At 44.6% G+C, this 20,227-nt stretch overlaps 2 protein-coding genes across 2 annotated transcripts in view; one reads left to right on the forward strand and one right to left on the reverse strand.

The window, feature by feature from the left end:
• LOC130379390 (ectonucleoside triphosphate diphosphohydrolase 7-like) overlaps positions 1-11,585 on the reverse strand; it is a 13,769-nt gene extending 2,184 nt beyond the window's left edge. Inside the window, exons 1-13 of the mRNA XM_056586176.1 lie at positions 8,906-11,585; positions 8,454-8,548; positions 7,529-7,714; positions 6,875-7,080; positions 5,373-5,523; positions 5,040-5,143; positions 4,591-4,650; positions 4,315-4,463; positions 3,952-4,118; positions 3,590-3,791; positions 2,511-2,630; positions 1,811-1,896; positions 321-482 (exon numbers count right to left, since the gene is read on the reverse strand). Coding sequence (XP_056442151.1) covers positions 321-482; positions 1,811-1,896; positions 2,511-2,630; positions 3,590-3,791; positions 3,952-4,118; positions 4,315-4,463; positions 4,591-4,650; positions 5,040-5,143; positions 5,373-5,523; positions 6,875-7,080; positions 7,529-7,714; positions 8,454-8,461 — 1,601 coding nt within the window. The 5' untranslated portion in view covers positions 8,462-8,548; positions 8,906-11,585. The remainder of the gene's footprint in view (positions 1-320; positions 483-1,810; positions 1,897-2,510; positions 2,631-3,589; positions 3,792-3,951; positions 4,119-4,314; positions 4,464-4,590; positions 4,651-5,039; positions 5,144-5,372; positions 5,524-6,874; positions 7,081-7,528; positions 7,715-8,453; positions 8,549-8,905) is intronic.
• Positions 9,826-18,455, forward strand: LOC130379392 (mitoferrin-2-like). Its single transcript, XM_056586183.1, has 4 exons — positions 9,826-10,393; positions 13,861-14,089; positions 15,103-15,159; positions 15,879-18,455. The coding sequence occupies exons 1-4, from the start codon at positions 10,049-10,051 to the stop codon at positions 16,454-16,456; spliced, it is 1,209 nt and encodes a 402-aa protein (XP_056442158.1). The 5' UTR covers positions 9,826-10,048; the 3' UTR covers positions 16,457-18,455.
• Positions 18,456-20,227: the final 1,772 nt, after the last annotated feature.

Raw genomic sequence — 20,227 nt, forward strand, 5'->3', positions numbered from 1 at the left:
GGCTTCTGATTGGATCCCTGAGGCGGGGGGGGGGGGGGGCATTCTCTGTTCAGGGCGGCAACACCCGAGGTTTTCTTTTTACTAATATTACATTTTATTTACGAGACTTCTGATGACAGCAATAAAACGTAACTGTAGAAAATCAGGTGTACAATATAATAAAATTATGTTGATGGAAGTGAACCTCCTGATTTAGCTTGAATGCTCATCCAAACGACCTGTGAACAAAGGCGCGTTGGTGGACTATGACTAAAAAGCTGCTGGTTCTTGGTGGTGCATAACCCTGGTACTGGGTGCCATTCCCCTGGCCGGAGGCTCACCTGAGTGGAAGGAAGCGCGTCTTGAAGAGGATGGCTCCCAGGGTCCACTGGACCTCCTTGTCGTAGACCAGCTGGGCGGTTTTCAGGCTGGGGTAGTCCTTGGGGAAGCGGAAGCCCGAATGCAGCACCTCGTACATCCAGGCCGACTTGAAGCACTGGTACCTGGGACAAAGTCGGGGGTGAAGGGGTCAGCTGGAGCTAATGTCGCCTTTCCACCTTGAGTCATAGAATTCTAAGAACGTTGACGATGGTGTCTCACTTTAGTCTATTCATGTGGTTAAAGGTCTGAAAGTGTGTCTTACATGAGTCTGCTGAACTGTAGCAAGTATGTAAGATCACTAGGTAGGGCCCCAGTCTATAACCAGTATCTGTTGTACAGTCGCAGGTAGGGGTGGGAATCTCTTGGCACCTCACGATTCAATTCTAAAGCGATTATCGATGCAACAATTCTTTTTATGTACATTCACATGCGTGATTTTCATATATATATATATATATATATATATATATATATACACACATCGAAGTTTGCCAAACACTCCCTACTTTTGTGATGACCATTAAAGACCTCAACAGATGAATTAACTTATCATATATTTTATTAGAGAGAAAGCTTTTGTCACAAATATGACTTTCTTTGAACAATGCAGTAATCAATGCAGCTTGCATTACAAAACAATATGGAAGTATGTAAGAAAAATAGGTTTCAATTTTATTTTATTTCTAATCTTTCTTTTCTATGTCATTAAAGAAAAAGCTGCTCTTGAATTAGAAGGAGTTCTTGTGTCTGGCTGTGAGTTTGCGTGCATGCTAAGCGTAGGCTGAATCACAATCGTGTCAAGACAAATCAGATCGGCCAATACACATTGAAGAAAAATTAAATAATTTTAAAATTACTAAAATTATCCCTCTCTGGCAAGCAGAATGTTGCGGCAGGCGAACAAATAAAAAAGAAATGATTTTCTTTTCTTTTTTTAATTCCGATTATTAATTCATCTGCATCGAGACGGAATCGTTCTAGAGAATCACGATGCATCGAAGAATCGATTATTTTTTCCCACCCCTAGTTGCAGGTATGTACGCTCTCTAGGTAGGGCCCTAGTGTATAACCTGTATCTGTTGTTTAGTAGCAGGTATGTACGCTCTCTAGGTAGGGCCCTAGTGTATAACCTGTATCTTTTGTTTAGTAGCAGGTATGTACGCTCTCTAGGTAGGGCCCTAGTGTATAACCTGTATCTGTTGTTTAGTAGCAGGTATGTATGCTCTACGTAGAGCCCTAGTGTTGAAGCTGTATCTGTTGTTCAGTAGCAGTTATGTAAGGTATCTAGGTAGGACGGTAGGACCCCATACCCGGTATCAGTTATATAGTAGCAGATATGTACAGTCTCTAGGTAGGGTCCTAGTGTAAAACCGATATCTATTGTTTAGTAGCAGTTATGTACAGTTTATGTTCAGTGTACAGATGTACAGGTAGGGTCCTAATTTCTTACTTGAGTCTGGTAACGTCGGCCTGCTGGGAGAAAAGCTTGCTCTCCAGCCGTTGTTTCAGGGTCGACCACTGTGTTCCGCAGTAATCCTGGAGAGGAACCAAAGCACATGACGAGTGAAACAGCTGTCACCGTTCCCACAAAGAAGACAATCTCTCCGAAGTCACAAAAAACGGTTGAAAATCCAACCCCAACAAATATTACCTGATATGCTTGCACTCAAGTCCCTTGTAAGAAAAGGGACTTGGTAACACCGAGAAACTTGACTTGTTCTCAAGATGTTTACGACCAACCGATGGATGCATAGCAGAGTTTATATCTTAAAATAGTAGTGGCTAAACTTGTTAGAAGGTTGCTTATGAAATAACAGTAAAGTCAAACCTTGCCTAGGGATAATTAGTCTACAGAATGCATGGGATAATTTTAGTCTGAGACCAATATTAGCGTTTGAATGATATAACACAGATAAACTGTTTCAGCTATCTGAATACATTTGTAAAACAGACCAGAGATTTACTTCCATAACTAGCTCTTATGCTTAACACGTAAAGGTATGTCAATATGTATATGGACTTATCTGGTAGGCATCGTTGAGCAATGCCCACACCCCAACCTGAATTCAATGCAGGTCACTTTAAGGAGAGTCTCGGTAACTAGACATTGAATAACATGATGCTAATAGCTTGTGGGCGTGGCCACTCACCGTGGCGGCCCGGGCGTACTTGAGGCTGTCGTACATTCCTCCTATCCTCAACACGTCCTCCATGCAGTAGTAGAACTCTGAGAAACCGTAGAACTCGCTGTTACTGAAGTCAATGGGAGCCTGGAGGGACGGAAATAATGACGTCAAACATCACAGATATTGACCCAGGCCCAGGATCAGCCAAGGTATATTAACCCAGGCCCAGGAACAGCCCAGGTATATTAACCCAGTCCAAGAAACAGCCCAGATATTAACCCAGGTCAAGATGTGCCTAGATATTAACCCAGGTCAAGAAACAGCCCAGATATTAACACAGAAAAAAAACAGCCCAGATGTTTATCCAGGTCGAGAATTGTCGCTTGTCTTTGACACTGAACTAAATAACATATCTGAACACTAGACCAAATTATTTCCCATTGGTTGAAGCTTGGAGTTCTGCACTACTTCAGCACTGTGATTATGAGCCTACCTGTGAAGTTTCGCTGAAAAGCTCGCCTCCACGGCGATAAACCAGCAAGAAGCAGCTAATAATATCACTGCCACAGCAGCTCATCACAGGCAGCCTAATTATTTGTTTTTGTAGACAAACTACAATCATGTTGTGTTGGTACTGGAACTCGTTTTGAATAAGCGACTATTCAGTTTTGAATATAAATATTATTTTAAGTATCCCCCTGACCTGAACAGGAGGTAGCTTTCTGTAAATCTCTCAATGGAAGCGGTTTATGGAAAGCAAATGCTAATCTATCAAACCCCCCTTCTGGACGCCCAATGATGTATTTGGAATTGAACAACTCGTCTGAATCTGGGTAAGACAGGCAAACGCATATTTACAGATATCTCAGCGTATCCCTTTTATCTTCCTTAACCACTGTTTTGCATGTTTCTGTAACCATCATGACTCCCCAGTTGGCACCTATTGCACCCCTATCCGGGTTTCTCTCCTCTGGGCTTAGCATAGTTTGTCCTTCAGAAGTGTGGGCAAAGCTCCTTGAGACTTGAGCTAGGCTTCCACGATCCCAATGCTAGAAGAAATGGACTGACAGTGATAGTAGGCGTAGGTTGAAGGTGGCTGTTACCTGGTAGATTCCCCTGGGGGACATGGTCCCGTTGTGGAGGCCCAGGAAGGGGTGGACGGCGCTCTGACAGCGGCTCCAGTCCCCCTGGCCCCGCAGGTGCAGGGTGCGGCCGTCTCGGGCCACCGTGTCCGACAGGCCCAGTGGCAGGCAGGGGTCCAGGGAGGGGTTGTCCTGGCTCAGGCCGGTCTGGGACCCCAGCAGCCTGGGTCAGAGGTAGGGGATCAGTCCATGGGAGATACTACTGGATTTAATACAGAGGCTTTGCAATTGTGGCCGGGTTACAGCTGCAGAATCAAGTGCGCTGCAGAGCGAATCATCATCCCAACTTTGACCCCTGTGTGTGTCTGTGTGTGTGTATGTACCTGTTGCTGGCCAGCGTGCTGTTCACCACCAGGTCCTCGTACCTCTGGCGGGCCATGTTGCCTCCGAAGCCCAGGAAGGTGGTGACGTAGACGCGATACACGTGCTGGGTCTTGTCCACATCACAGCCCAGATTGAACTCCGCCAGCAGACTCTTCCCCGCCTCCTCCTTTTACAGGCCACAAACACACACACACACGTCGTAAGATAGTCAATTCGATTTCTGCAGCCCTACTACTCTTTGATGACCTGTATCTGAATGCCCGGAAAGTCGCTTTGCGTAAAAGAAGTCCCCTAAATACGTAAATGGTAAAACAGGCTATTAGGATGAACTATGAAGAGGCTTGTTAGCATGATTTCCTCACCTCTTGTGGGGAGCTGAAGGTGACTGCACTGGGAACCTCATAGGCTATCTGGAGAGAAGCCCCGCCCATGTCCATGATGCCCACAGTACGACGCCGGCTGATTGGCTGCTGGTGCGTTGACCCCGTTGTGACCTCCACAGTGGCATCCTCTTCAGAAAGGAAAACAAGACAAAAATGGTTCTAAAATGCCTACATTTGTAACATAAAATACCTCAAAGAAATATTCTTAATGACATTCAGAATCGGTTAGTTACGTGCTGCAATGGTTCTACTCACCCTCCTCCGCGTGATCAAACCGGCCCAGAACGAAGTTAATGCCAATCCATGCATACACACCTGGGCCAGACACAGCATGCCAACCCGAACAGCACACAGTCGTTATAAGGAGCACAAAGCCAACAAGGAAACAGAGGTCAGAGGTATTGCACAGTTTAGTGTCGGGGTTACACTGTCGGCTGGGTGTCGATATCCATTAGAAAGATGCCCTCACCGCAACCTGCCCCTGCAATGTATGTACTTAAAGTGCTGCAGAGAAACCGCTTCCATTTTCAAAACACGAAAGGAACTGAAATCCCCACGAGCAAGTGATCAGAAACATGCTCGGTGCTTACATTGTAAAATAAACTGAAGTTAACAATTATTATCTCCCCTACCCTTCATCTTCTTGTCCAATCCAATAACAATTTCCCCCTAACGAAATATCCCGGCATGCTCTTGGGACTCACCTTCCTGCTTCCCGGAGATGACCTCAGCGTGGGAGTGAGAGAAGAGGAAATCAAACTCCATGGGCACGTCTGTGACCAGGTCCTCCAGGATAGCTGCCTGCTGGCTGCACACAGGCAGAGAGGGGCGGTTAGGGTGTGCACAGCAAGACACACACACCCGCAACAAGGCCCTGGCTAGCAGTATTCGGCTAACATACACGCTATTTGGACGTCTGTCTGTCTGTCTGTCAGTCTGTCTGTGCGTGTGGCCCTGGCTAGGCTTCTACATGGCTAACTGACTTGCTTTGACTTACTTAACTTGACCTGCTGAACCCTGGCTAGCTTGTCCCCTACCTGTCCGGCAGCAGCCTCATGCCAGCAGTGCAGAGGATGTAGAGCGGGGTCTCCTTGTGCTTGACCCTGGGTACATGGGCTGCGGCGAAGTTGAGCAGCGGCTGGAGATAGACGTTGGCTTTCTCGGGGGTCTGGGCCAGGGTGGAGATACCTTCAGCCAACAACACATCTGGGTCGTAAAACTTAGCCTCTTGGCCTAGCATTTAAAAGGTGTCTTTTAAAGCATACACAGAATAATCAAATACATCAAAAGTCAGCTTTGAGCACAAATCCATGACTCAAAAGACTGAGCAACTGGACACCTGAACCAGGAGTTCCCACCTGTGTACATGGATTTTCTTTACATGGATTATCTTTTGGTAAACCGATGTGTCAGACACACAAAGTTGTCAAAACACCTGCTTGAGCACCCGCTGATACTCTCACAAATGTACAGGCGTTGACCTACAAGCGATGCTGAGCAGTTATGTGTGAGCGAAAAGGTATTAACTATGTGCCACGAAGCATTTCAAAGACGAGACACGTGTATCTAATCTTACGGCCAGGACGAGAAGAGATAAAGCCACGTGTGTGAAACACTGCCAACGTGGCTAAACCACCACAATTTCCACCAACCACCATATCAGCGGACCGAAGTCCATTTCTACTGCATATTTACATATACCCTTTATTAATATACATCTATCTCTACAGGCGTATGACAGGCTTGTTATTTTCCACAGCCTGGTATCTGCCATTTGTTTAACATCGTTTAGCTACTCACACACTAGGAGCCATATGTCTGGGCTAAGCCTCAGGCTGTTGCTAGCAGCTGTTCTGTAGCGACGTAGCGAACACGCTGCCAACGTCTGGTTGCCAGCTGAGTGATGATGTACATAAAAACTACGATCTCCTTGAAGCCTCACAACGGAGTACAGAGTTCTCACAGCCTCACAGAGTTGAACGTGATTAATATATGAAAGTTGATTAGAACGTTGGTCCCATTGAGGTGAACTTGTAGAAATTCACATTTAAATTCATTTTCTGCTAGTAAAAAAGTACAAAAACAGTGTTCAGGGTTCTTGTTTTTCTGTGCCATGCAGAAAACCCTGTGGAAGGACAGGATTCCCTGAGCGGCCATCATGGTTGTCCTCAATACAATATTGCATTGGAAATATGGTTTGGGATTTGGGGGGCATTTTCATCAAGTTTGAAATGTAAAAGCCGGGCTTTAACAGCGAATATAAATGGAGCTGGAAGATTCACACAAACTGTGATTCGGGGTCTGGGAGCGTGTTTGTTTGCCTTCCTCCGTAATGATGAGTTAACCCTCGGCAGCATGCCAAATGATAGACTAGTAGTTGCAAACCATCCAGTCTTATTTTTTATCCGGTATTGACTGAAACCACATGGTGTTCTGGTGTAGTGAACATCATGTCTGTTTATTCGATCACAACATCCAAAGCCACGCATCTCGTCCTCGGCCAAGAGGGTAAGGCTGCTGTGCCCGTCCCAAAGCTCACCAGGTTTGATCTTCTTGACCACAGGCTTCCTCTCACGGTCCTTCATCTGCCTGATGTCCAGCAGGGTGTGGGGGTTCCCATTGTGGGGGGGCCAGTAGTACACAAAGACCCTGGAGCCGCTGCTGCCACAGTCCACCACCACCCCATAATTCAGCGCTGGGTCCTGCAGGTTTGTGGCCTCCATGGACTCAGCCAGGGAGAGGTACCTGCGAGGTAGGGTCAGCCACTTTAGTATGTCGTCCTCCTTCGGCAGACACTTTGATCCACAGGGACTTGCAGTGAACTCACAACGGAGTAGTTAGAAAGCATCTTGCTTTAGGATGCACACCGGTAGACTGCTAATGATTCTTTTCTTTTTTGAACCCAGGAACTTTTGAGAGTCAAAGGGCCAAACATCTTGACTAACATGCCACTACATAAAACATAAAATATTTATGTAGAGGTAGAAATGATCAGCGAGGCAACCCCACAAAACAACATTTTAACATAGACGTAGCATCTGCCACGACACGTTCAGAACAGTACTACCACAACCCCGCGCTGTTGAATAGTTTCACATAACCGTGTTTAGAACCAACTCTAACTTAACCATGGGTTCAATAAACGTAAACCATGTCTAGTACTATTACATCCTAGCGAATGGCTTCCACTGACTTGTTGACTGAGGCCCTGATTGGGTGGCGGGGCCCCCAGAGCGGGTGGTGGTACGAGGACAGGAGGAACAGCACGGTGCAGGTGAGGAGGAGCAGGAGCAGGAGCAGCCTCTGTCGGGGAGCACATCCCAGGGAGAGAAGGGACACACTGCAGTACCAGGAGGCTGGCAGGCAGGAGAACGTGATCCTGTGGAGCCAGCATAGAGAGAAACACACCACAGGATGAGCCAGTAAGCTATGTCTGAAATCAATAACGTGCTGCTCACTGACTCCCTAATCCCTGTATAGTACACGAAAATTGCTGTTCGGACAATGACAGAGGTGTATCAATAAAACGTCTTCATGTTGTCAGGGTTCCTTTGGCCCCAGGACCCACCAAGTATTGCGTAGAGATTCATTAACAATAAATTCCCATCGCCATGTCAAAAAGTTGAGATGATTAACGTGCCGCTATCTGTTACATTGTGTTACACAGCAATGATCAAATACAAACCACAAGCCATGTAGACATAGACCCCTACTGTGACCAACAGGTTGCGAAACCACCCCTGCCTTAAACCATCAGGGAGTTATTTTAAATTAATTAGATTGGACTGGATATGCTACTCTTTTATTTTGCAGTAGTATATCATTTAGTTTGTTTGTTCATCAATTTGACTGAATAAGGCAATTGTCTTGCCCATTGTACAGATATATACAATATTGTATAAATATATACAATATTATATAGATCTACATAATATGAAGGCTATTCATATAAAGACCAACTGCTTTGTAATGCATTATGGTCAGATCAGGAAAGAAAATACAATATTTAATACCCACTATGTTATTACTGATATTGTGACGAATTTTTACACTCACTATTCTTCAATAATTAAATAACCAAACCCTTAGAGTTCCGATTGGCTGGCAACCCTTCTTACCTTGCCATAGGTCCAGGTGACTGCCGAAGCAGTTCTCAGCTCATGGTGCACCAGCCGTCTTTATATCATCTGACCGCATTGGCCGTTCCTGCTACCTGGGAAAATATGGTAACGCTTGATGTGCTTTAATTAATACATATTGTCCCCCAGATACATCGACCTGGCTCCCCAACTTGCTCTTAAATGATCCCCTTAATGGTTGTTAAGAGCTGCCAAACAGGGGAGGAAACAATTAATATAGCTGATAGTTATACAACCAGCTGGCAACTTGGCACCAAAGTACTCGAAGCGTTGTAGATAATGGAGCCATCGATTTAGACTCACATAAAGAGCTCATATGTGAATGTAATGTCCACACCGGCCGGCTGCAGTTGTAACTATCATTAAGTATCGTTATAGTTGTAATTATATAGCTATAAACGCTTTGGTGTGTATCATGACTACTTAGTTACCATAGTTAAAGAGCGGTCTTGGGTCCATCTTCCTCAGCCATGAAGCCGGCACTAGTTTACAGATGGGTTATGGTTATTATTCCTGTCGTTTACTGATGTTTCTTCTTGTTCGCTTGAAATAAAAAGCCCAACTCTACTACGTGACGTATGTCCGGTAAAGACGCGCATCAAGCCACGTCACCTCCTCCTGTACGGAGCAGCACCACCTGGTGGACATATATGATATCTTTATACCATGTCGCATACTGATGTAAGTAAGGGTTAATTATATAACCATATACTGACGGTCACCCAAACTAACTAAAATATAAAGGTTTGCCAATAGGAAATGTACCGATGTGCATTTCATATCTACACAGGGCTCACCTATGTTAGACCCGTATACTGAAGTTAATTGTGGTCTTTATACATTTAAATTCATTTTAGATCCGTTACCAAAAACAACGAACTTGAATTTGTAATAGCAAGGCTTAAACTTTTACAGTTTTTTAGCTTTGCGTTTTGTTTCTCTGAGCATAGCAGTAAACACTGAAGCAATTCACTCTTCATCTGACTGATATCCTATTCACTTTTAATTTAAAATTTTGAGTAGTTGAATCAAAACCATAAACAGGCATATTCACTATTTAATATAAATGCACACAATGCATTCAATGTGAATTCAATTCAATAATTCCCATAAAAACAAGGTCCGCTTGTATGACCTTGGTCATTTGTCAGTTAGGCCTATCTCGTAACATAAAGGGATGGAGACTCGCTTCTGTGCTGCACCACTTTCAGTCAAGTCCAGCCCACTTATTTACCCGCCTTATATTATAATTATGATAAAACGTATGTTTCAGCCAATTGTCAATATCATTCCTGTGTTCATAGAAGAATGGCAGCTATTCAGACCAATCGGAGAGCTTATTTCCATTGCGAGAACTGCCATACCCGCTGCAATCGGCTCCGCCCCCAAACCCCGAAGCAGTCGTGCTTTGACCGGGACGGCGCCACTTTTGCTAGTGCGTCAGCACCCGGCTGCTCTATCTCACCGTAGGACAACGAAACCATCGTCCACGCCGGTAGACTAGGCCAGGGTGGCCATAGTCTTGGCATAGTCTTCGCACCGGCTATATTGCCAACCTGTTTAAAGCTATTTAAATGGAAGCGGACGGTTTCTTGTCGCGGCGAATGGCCGTGGAAGCACCAGGCGTCGACAGCGGGGTCACAGCCGCCACGGCCGGTGCAGAGATCCGGTGGCTCGGCGGCCGGTTTCTCAACACTAGTGGATTAGTTAGTGGGTTCTCGGCAAGGTCAGTAGGAGTGGAACCGGACTTTGCTGTAACATCTCACCGGACACCACCGGAGCTGTGTGCAGCTGCTGCCGAGCCAGACGTGGACTACGAAGGACTTCCTCAAGGAGTATCGACCACCACACACATGTTAGCTGGAGCCGTGGCTGGCATCATGGAGCACTGCTTAATGTACCCCATCGACTGTGTCAAGGTATCAAAAAAACAGGATATAATAATTACCATGAAACTGTCTTATCCTACTAAGTTAGATAAGCACGGGTGTCTGTCTTTCTAATGCGTTTATTATTTATGTTGTATACACCGAGTACCACTGAAGTATGATATTGAACAACGAAGGCTTTTATATGTATATTGTTGTAGCCATATTAACAAATAACATAAAAGTTCCCACTGGAACTGTTAAGAAACTCCGGGTTGGCATTCGGCGCATTAATCTCGAGGTATGCTGCGTTCAAGCCATATCGTAGTTCTAGACATATCATATTTTACATCTTTTATAATCCGCTCACGCATGAAACATCCAACTGGCGATTGGAATGAGGAATATTGCGTCTTTATTAAACCTCCGATACATCCAATCAAATAATATGGAGGAGATGGGAATCGTTAATACGATCTACTATCCCACATAACTTGAACTCACCATCAGCCCTTCCAGTCAGGCATGGGCTCGGTTAGTTACCGGGTCAAACTAGCCAAGGTTGCGAGTAAATTAACCGCTACACAAACTGTTCTGTAGGGCACAATGGCTACCAAAGTTGGTATTGGCATTGGGCATGATACATTCGGGACAACCCCAATATTGTGGAGAATGCTGGCAGTTACAGTAGCATTGTGTGAGCGAGGTGGCTATCAGCCTGCTTGGCTACCAAGCTACAGTGACGGATTCATCGACTTATCTGCTGATCAGAAAATAACATGCAGAGGTTAATTTAAGTCACACCAGAAGTAGAATAGTAATGTGTAGCCTTATTGAAAGTGACTCGATAAAAAAAAGTTTTGCAGGTTTGTAAATTTATTGCGAGCCTTTAAAAAAATAAGGTTACAAGGTTGTAAGTTATTTACTTGATGCCGGTAAAACTCGATATGCTAATGGGTTTATCATTACTGAACAGGAACAGGAACTTATTTTCTGCAGACATCTTCTCGGAATCGTCTTACCTTTCCCATTTCCTGTTGATAAAAAACAATCACCTCATTGGTCAACTGGGTTTGATCGATGTGGTGACTTGCTTCTGTCTGCAGAACCACATGGATTCCTTCAGGATGTCATTGCTGTATTCAGGCAGCCAGGCCCTAGAGACCTACTTGCCACTCAATTACCAAGGGACTAAATGTCTAAGAAAAGCGGAGGTTGTGAACTTGTGGCTAGCCGAAAACAGAACTTGTGCTACTGTTCTTCAGCCCCATTCTTTTAAATTAAGTTTCTCCTCTACATTGCGTGTCAGTCTTGAGGGCTATATTTAGTTATTTTGACACAATCTGTCAGTGTTGCAGACAATTCTAAAGACGGGAAGTTGCACCGCAGAAAGTAGAAAAGTATGGCAGATTATTAAAAAGCCCACTATATATAAGAATTGGCCACCTTTGCCCATGGTCAAGGGAGCTAAGTCGCTGGAGCTAATGCTGTTAGAAGGAAAGTGGAAGTTCTACTATGTCGCTTGGGACATATTGGGCATAGAACAAAGTACCCTTTCACTGGGACTCGAAGATAGATAGCCACTACCCTGTTGTAGCCAATAAGGAAAACAAAGAGCTTTATTTCAAGGGCTTATGCAACAATACATTGTAATGTATGACATTAAGATTAGACAACATAATGTAAACCTCAAGGCTTGGAGGAACTGTACAAGCCAGATGCACCCTAGACTACAGCAGCAGAAACGCACCAGGAAAATCAGGCATTTTGTATTAATGGTCTAAATGGCCATCATGGGGTTATTTAATTGCAATGTCATTCTGATACATCAAGTTTCGCCAGGCACAGCTAGAGACAATCAGAATATGTATGTTCCTTCATTCAGGAACGCATAACTTTTTGTTTCTATGTAGTCATAGCCTGTTCTCTCAGTCGATAGCACCAATTTGTGCTCAAAAATGTCTGTTGACTGTCATTTGTCTATTGACAAATGACTATTGGAAGGTCTGGCCTTCAGTGTGCTGGTGTGTTTGGGGACATTGTATGTTGTTCCATGGCCTACTTTATCCTTCTCAACACTGATGCTGGGTTAAGCAGAGCAACCACCATATTCAGTAGGTGAACAAACATCATGTGAAGCACCATTCTTTCACAAAGGCACTCTGTTTTGGTCAGTAACAATGTCACCCAGGAAGCGGACAGAGAAGTGAGAACAGAGATTTCTAATGAAAAAATTGAAGTGGGTTCTTCAAGCACACATTTGATAAAGGGGCTGGAACTATTCTAAACAGACTCGGAAGCAGTGAATATTCCTTATCTTTGAACAGAAATTCCACTGGAACCAAATTTGTTAATGTTTAATTTCAGCAGAGGCTTTTGGTATTTATTGGGCCTATATATTTTTCACATTTGAACGATGAGGGGTATGCCTTCTTCACTTTTTAAATCACCTCATACTTGGTAGGTAATCATGATCCAATTGTGTAGTTTTTCCCATGCCCACAAATGGATAAAGCAATACAATCCTTGAATTCGCTTACAATAAAAATAAAAGAACAGGGCAGTTTAAGATCTGCCTTGTGTGCCCACTACCAAAGAAAAGTTGGGCTACATGTTGAGGGTTCTCTGCAGAAGTATTAATCTAAATTTGGGAGGGGTAGAATAAACCTGATGGCTTTTATAACGGCAGTTTCCTTAGGCACATTCCATTTTCCCTTTCCTTACGCCATCTTTTACCGGCACTGCTGTGTGTGTGTGTTTGTGTGTGCTGTTCGTGTGTGTGGACTTTCTACATGAGCCAAAGGTTTAAGAAACATTCAAGGGTGGTTTGGAGAGGGCAGAGGGGGAGGGAATAAATCCTTGTTATTGCACATTGTTAGAAGTTTTGGGGTTGGGCCATCCTCCTCATTACGAGAACACTGGTGGTTTCCTGGATTATGCAAGTGGGTGAAACCTGCCGAGTCACCCAGTGTGTGGACCTGTTGGAGGAGATCTGGGTGGGCTAAACTAGCTGATCAGCCCCTGCAAGACTATCAACTAATCTATAAAGAGATGGACCAAACAAATCCATACCTGGCTTCAGTCTATCGATTAACATGATTTATCATGTATTTTCCCTCCTGGCTACGTAGCCATTTACCACAGCTGAATGAATCTATGCCGTTTTGGACTTTCAGGAAGTACAAAATACACAAAACAACAAGGCCAGGGAAGGAGGAAGGATGATTCCGACCACATTCCTAAAATCCTGTATGGAGTCTTTCCATACAGAGTTCATTAGCTGATAATATACCCATTCGTATATTCCTGAGCTGGTATTCTGTAGGTTTGCGGTGGATACATCCATCTGATATTTAATTTTGTTTTTTTACATTTGAAGCCCTATTATCCCTTTTTTTCCCTGTAATTGCTGAAAAAGTATAAGTACAAATACTTATTACCAGGTTCGAATGGGTTTATTAGTATGGATAGCAAAATACTGTATTATAACAGGAGTACTCTCTCTATCTTCCTCCCAGACGCGGATGCAGAGCCTGCAGCCTGATCCTGGCGCCCGCTACCGCAGTGTGACGGACGCCCTGCGGCAGATCGTCCGCACTGAGGGGGTCTGGCGTCCGGTCCGTGGCGTCAACGTGATGGCCGTCGGGGCAGGGCCGGCCCACGCTCTTTACTTTGCCTGCTATGAGAAGATCAAGTTCACCCTCAGCGACGCCGTCCACCCCGGCGCCAATAGCCACTTCGCCAACGGTCAGTGCGAGGTTGCTTTGCTCTGAGTACTTGGACGCTCAGATTGCGGTTTGGGTCCAAAATTCACACTTCAGGCTCACCTGGCAAGGTGAATGGTGGATAAAAACATTTTACGAGCACTAGAAAATACGTGCTATATTGTACAATGTGCTTAATCTTATGCTGAATAAACCTTCATATTTTAAGGTGTATAGAAAGGTTGAATACATGAGCCAAGTGAAAACATTTGAACAGAGTTTTAAGTCCCAATGGTTAACATTTATAAAAGTTTAAGGGTTAAACAAATGGTTAAACCAAAGTAATTGTTTGAGGCTGGACCAAGGAGTATTAGGATGATGAGTAGCAGACGATGTAGTATAAGCACAAGTTGTATTATATACAACACGGTAAATGCAGCCTGTGCAAATAATTAAAATGGGACATTTCATCCTTCAAATATACCAGAGATTGGTGGTTGCAATAAATGTTTTAACTAAATTATGCATCTGTCTCCCTAGTACATTATAAAACCGATTTAAAGCTAGCACAATTCTTCAATATAATAAAGAACATGGCTCTTGCAGTTCTGGGGGCCCACCAAATACTGTGACTCCAGAAGGTTTGTGAGAAATTCCTAGGTTGGACCACCACCTTCAACTGAGCCCTCCCCATCTCCAGATGTGTTGTCTGAAACAATGTCCAATCACCTGCAGCAATTAAAGGCCATAGTCCTCAAGGTCCTTAAAGGGCCCCTATTTTACCATCATGTGTGAGGGGGGGATTAGTAATCACACGTTGTTCGTATTTTGTGCTCACAGAAGAAATTAATAATTTGAAAGGAATGTCCGGTTGCCCACTGCAGCATGTGGTCATGTTATTTCCAACGACTAAGATCTCAAAGATCTCTATTTAGAAATAATCAGGAAACATTGCTGTGAAGTAATTTTTTAATATAGATTTAGTTGTATTTTTATTTTTGACTCTTTTTTTGCAATGTGAATAAATCTTCCCCTCTTTTCTGTCTTTCTCTCCAGGAGTGGCTGGCTGCATGGCCACGGTGCTCCACGATGCTGTGATGAACCCAGCTGAAGGTGCACACTCACTCTCTCACACACCTCGATTCTATTAATAGGGAATCCTAATCTCTTATTAGCCTGTCGAAGCTGCTGCCCTTTGAAGATATTCATATCGCACCACGTGCATAAGTTAAAATGTTTCCAATTCTTTAACGTCTATATTTTTATGTGTATGAACGGTGGACATTACAGTACTTTCATGACTTGTATTCGTATAGAATAGGCTTGTCTAATAGTCAGGTGTCTAGGGGTTCTGGACAGCCAGTTGGTAGGTCCTGCGTTTGACCTACATGTCCACAGTCTACCTTCTTGAGCACCTAACTCCTACCTGCTCATCTATCTACCGCCAAATTAGTCAAGTGAGATCTTGGCCTTCCGGCAATACCGGTGGCGTTGTTACATTCATGCTGTGTTATGAAATGTTAAATAGTCATTTGTTTAGGTATAATGTTGGCCGACCACAAGGTTGTTTTGTATTGCAACATAACCATTGCAGAATAACTGCTTAGCACCTACATGAGTAATTTTATATTATAGTAGTATTGTATGTTTTCATACATTTGTCCTAAATATATTCAGAAGTTTCAAAGGCCAGTTGTTTCACTGCAATAATTATTCAATCTTCTTGCTTTGTCCCTCATTCCGGCCACCGCTCCTCCCTATACATTCTCCTCCTCCCATCCCTCCCTCCCTTGCCCCTCCCCTGTCCCCCCCTTCCATCTCTCCCTCCCCAGTGGTGAAGCAGCGGGTGCAGATGTTCAACTCCCCGTACCGCGGCGTGATGGACTGTGTGGGGGCCACGCTGCAGCGCGAGGGCCCCGGGGCCTTCTACCGCAGCTTCACCACGCAGCTCACCATGAACGTGCCCTTCCAGGCGCTGCACTTCATGACCTACGAGTACCTGCAGGAGCTGCTCAACCCCCACCGCCACTACGACCCCTCCTCCCACATGGTGTCAGGAGCTCTGGCCGGGGCGATCGCCGCTGCCGCCACCACACCGCTGGACGTGTGCAAGACCCTCCTCAACACGCAGGAGGCGCTGGTGCTCCCCGTGGCGGCAGCGGCGTCATCTGCAGCGGCGACTCCGCCAAACGCAGCGGCGCGCCAGATCTCGGGTCTGGGCGAGGCGTTCCGGACGGTGTACCGGATGGGCGGGGCCCCGGCGTTCTTCAAGGGCGTGCAGGCGCGTGTCATCTACCAGATGCCGTCCACCGCTATCAGCTGGTCGGTGTATGAGTTCTTTAAGTATGCGCTCACCGAGCGCCAGCACCGCCGCCGCCTGCGCCCCCCGGAGCGTGATGTAGACAACTGACCGCTCTCACGACCCCCCCCCCCCCCCCCCCTCGCAGTTTGTCTTTTGACGCACAGAACCAACCGCTTGCCGAGTTAGCCTCTCTGTAGTCAGGGGTAACAAGGTTAGAGGGTCCGATAACACTTTTCAGTTGAGCTACCCGGTAGGCTGTAACGATGAATTGGTAATAGATGGCCATTTCACAAACACTTTTTTTTTGGGGTGTTTTCATCAGCTCCCATCCAAATGGGTGCTGTGATCCATTGCATAATATAAAGTCCCAGGTCCATTACTTTCAACAAAAAAAAATCGTCATTATTAATTTTCCCTGCCAAATATTATTAATATCTCTATAATACAAATGACGGACTAAATATCCGATAGTTTCTAATCATCAGGAAATCCCTTCCACATATATAACACACTCCGCACTTTATTATTAATTCAGCCTTGTTGTTATAACCACAAGGGGGCGCCTCTCTACCGTAGAAATGACTGGGAACGGATGGGAAACTTGTATTCCGATAGAAACTAGATGGAGAAAATTCCCAGTGTAATAAGCAAAATAGAAAGAGATTTAAAGCTTAAAATCCTTAGTGAATGAATCAAAAGTCTATTTTTAAATCAAAATGCGCTCTGATATGTGTGTTTGTGTTTAAGTGAGGGAGAGTAGGCCTACAGTTACAAAGTGGCTGGAACGTGAACGGTATTCGTCTTGGACGCCGTCTCGTGTTCCTGAAACATTAAATCGGAAATGTAAATTACTTGTACCGTTCAATTGACCATTAAGCAAGTTAACGCCTAAGATGTGAGGACAAATGCATCTACCGGTAGTTATGATTTGACTGGTGGTTGGATACATCGCCCGGTTCCCTTCAGTTCTTTCCAAGCAAACCCAGGGGCCACGTGTTTTGCCCCTGGAGGAATGCAAAGACATTTTGTTCTGCAGATGCGCGCTTACAGGAAATTAAAGGATACTTGTCTTGAAGTAACTTCGATACTTCACACCATGGCCTTACAATCAGCCGCCATTCACCACACGCACAAATACTATGTTATATTTAAATCATGTCTATTGAAGCCATGCAACAATAAATGGACGTGTATAAATTATTATAATTATATATAAATACAGGCACAGCCCATGCATTATTATAGATGCACTCAACATCTATGTTTGGGGGTGAACACTGCTTCTCTTTTGTGAAATCTAAATAAACGAGAGGTTTCTGATGGCTGCGCTGTACGAAGTCTTTAAACTAAAACGATCCCAGAGCAAAGACAAGATGGACAAACGGCAGGGTTAGAAACCGCCGAACAAAAGGGACTGAACCAGCAGGTGATGAAGATGGTATGCACGTGTGAAACGCTTGACACTAAAAGAGAAGCCTGTATTTTGTGAATTGTAAATAAACCCAGGGCAGCTCCTCGCAGAAGCAGGGTCTTCTCTTGGCGCTGCCACATGTTTCTAACCTGCGCGTGTCCTCCACTTCTTTCTGTCTGCTGATCAGACCATTTCTTCATTAAATGGATATTGGCTATGGACTTGTATGAAGGTTATTAAGAATATCTGTATAACTCATGCTACTGGTAAATCTGCTAAAAAGTTATGAACTAAACATAACAATTCTTGGTTGATACTTTATTTATAGCAGTGTTTGAATAGGGTGGTACAGGGTTTGACCCCCCCAACTCCCTGTAGGCATACTGGAAAACTCATTCGTAAAAAAAAACAAATCCTGTAGTTGGACAAACCCATTGTAATACACTATCTTACCAGTTAAATCCCCAGGATCTTAATGCCATGCCAATTAGAGGGAAACATCTCACCTCATCAAAGGAGTAACTTACATAAAGGGTAAGCGCGCTCGTCTTAGAGGCCCGCCGCGGGCAACGGTACGACAGACCGGACTGTTTGTCCGGTCTGTCGTACGAGTTGAGCAGCCAGCTTGGGTGAGCGACCACGTGTCATGGGTCACGACACTCTATAGGCCTACCTCTGTCTGGTTCTGCAGCGCTGATTCTGAGCGTAATCTACAAACAGTCACTATCAAGGGACATCAAAAGATGAGGTGTCGTACAAAGAATTGTGTGAATCTCATCTACAGTCATAAATGATACTGATAGCCAATATGCGTAGCTGGGGGGAGAAAGCGAGCTGCGCCGGTGACGTAGTGTTCAACCGGGTACCAGCGGCTATTCAACATGGATGTATAATTCAAACTTTTAGACGGATAAGTGACTGCTCCTCCCTTTAGATCCGCTTTCATTACCGGTGGTGTGTGTGTGTGCGCACATGTGTTCCCCCTGCGGCCTCCAGCGTCCACGCCAACATACACACCGCCTCCCAGCTCTGCATCCTGCCACCAAGCCTCAATGATGTCCACATTTTCAAACGCTCCACCTGTGTGGCCGGAAAGAGGTCCTTTCAAATGATGTGAATGGGACTCTGTCATTTTATGTCCAATCTGTGTGTTCTGAAAGTGTGTCCACAGGGAGTAATATGTTCAAGATCAAGCAAATAGGCTACTCTGCAATGTTACAGGCCTATAGGCTAATTTTGGTTTTGTGACTGATAGGGAGTAGAGCAATGAATCTGCGTCTTTGGCCGTTGATAAGGGTGTAAGAGGCGGAGAGAGGCAGGGCTTCGATGGGCCGAGATACAGTCCTTATGGCTTCATGGTGATAAATGGTTTCTGGTTCAGATGGGATCATGTTTCTCCACATCAGTGAACGGTTCACCTGCTAAACACACAAACACGAACACACACACACACACACACACACACACACACACACACACACACACACACACAACCTGACCCAGACAATAACACCGATGCAAAGTTGCGGGAGCTGTTTTAACAGAAATGGTCATAATTCAGTTTGGCAGCGAGGCCGGAGTTGTGGCAGCGACGTGTGGGGGCTCTCTAGTTAAGTGCTCTGTTGTACCTCCCCTCACTCCCCACGACCACACCTTCACACCTGCACCAAGATGGATCATGTGCCATAGCGTGTTTCGTCGGGCCGCACTCGAGGTAGGCTACCGCTACGCACCTTTAGAAGAAAGAGAAAAGGTGTTCACATTCTATTCATGTTGGGTTTCATTTTATGAAGACAAAGCAATGGCTCTTCCAGAGCCAACATGAGCTTGCTGATTCAGCCGGTTGGCTGGCTAAAACATTGCTGCATAATAAATAATTATTTATATCTTTAGAATTAACATATTTACATTTAAGGAAAATGTAAGAACGTATTGCCTGGACACATCATTAATCAATAGTAGGCTAAATGAATTAAGAAATAAATGATAATGAAGAAAAAAAAGTCTCTTACGTTTTTAAAAATAAATCCTACATTCTTAAAGGTTGTAGAACTGACATGGGCTTGCATTGCAATGAACCAATCAGCTACCGGTGCCACGGCCTTTTCTTGGTTACATCATTATAGCTCTCTAGGTTGTGTAAGCCTACCAGGATAAGTAGGCCTAGATCCATGGAGATGTCCAAATATAAGTTTATTAAATACACTAGCCTATTTAGTTAACTAACAGATGTTTGAATCTTATACAATCTAGCATCTCATTCCCTTATCTAAATGTTTGTTACTTTGTAAACCGAACAGAAACGTTTATTCTCATCAGATTTGGATATATAGAAGGCAAGTTCATAACATTCGGAGCCCGTCGGAACTCCTTGGATTTCAAATATATTGTAAGCAGCATTAAAGCATTGCCAGTGGACTTGAAACTTCTGCGACTTAAGCAACGCTGTGTTGATTGATAGACGCTAT

This window comes from Gadus chalcogrammus, chromosome 3 (assembly GCF_026213295.1).
Source record: "Gadus chalcogrammus isolate NIFS_2021 chromosome 3, NIFS_Gcha_1.0, whole genome shotgun sequence".
Lineage (NCBI taxonomy): Eukaryota > Metazoa > Chordata > Actinopteri > Gadiformes > Gadidae > Gadus > Gadus chalcogrammus.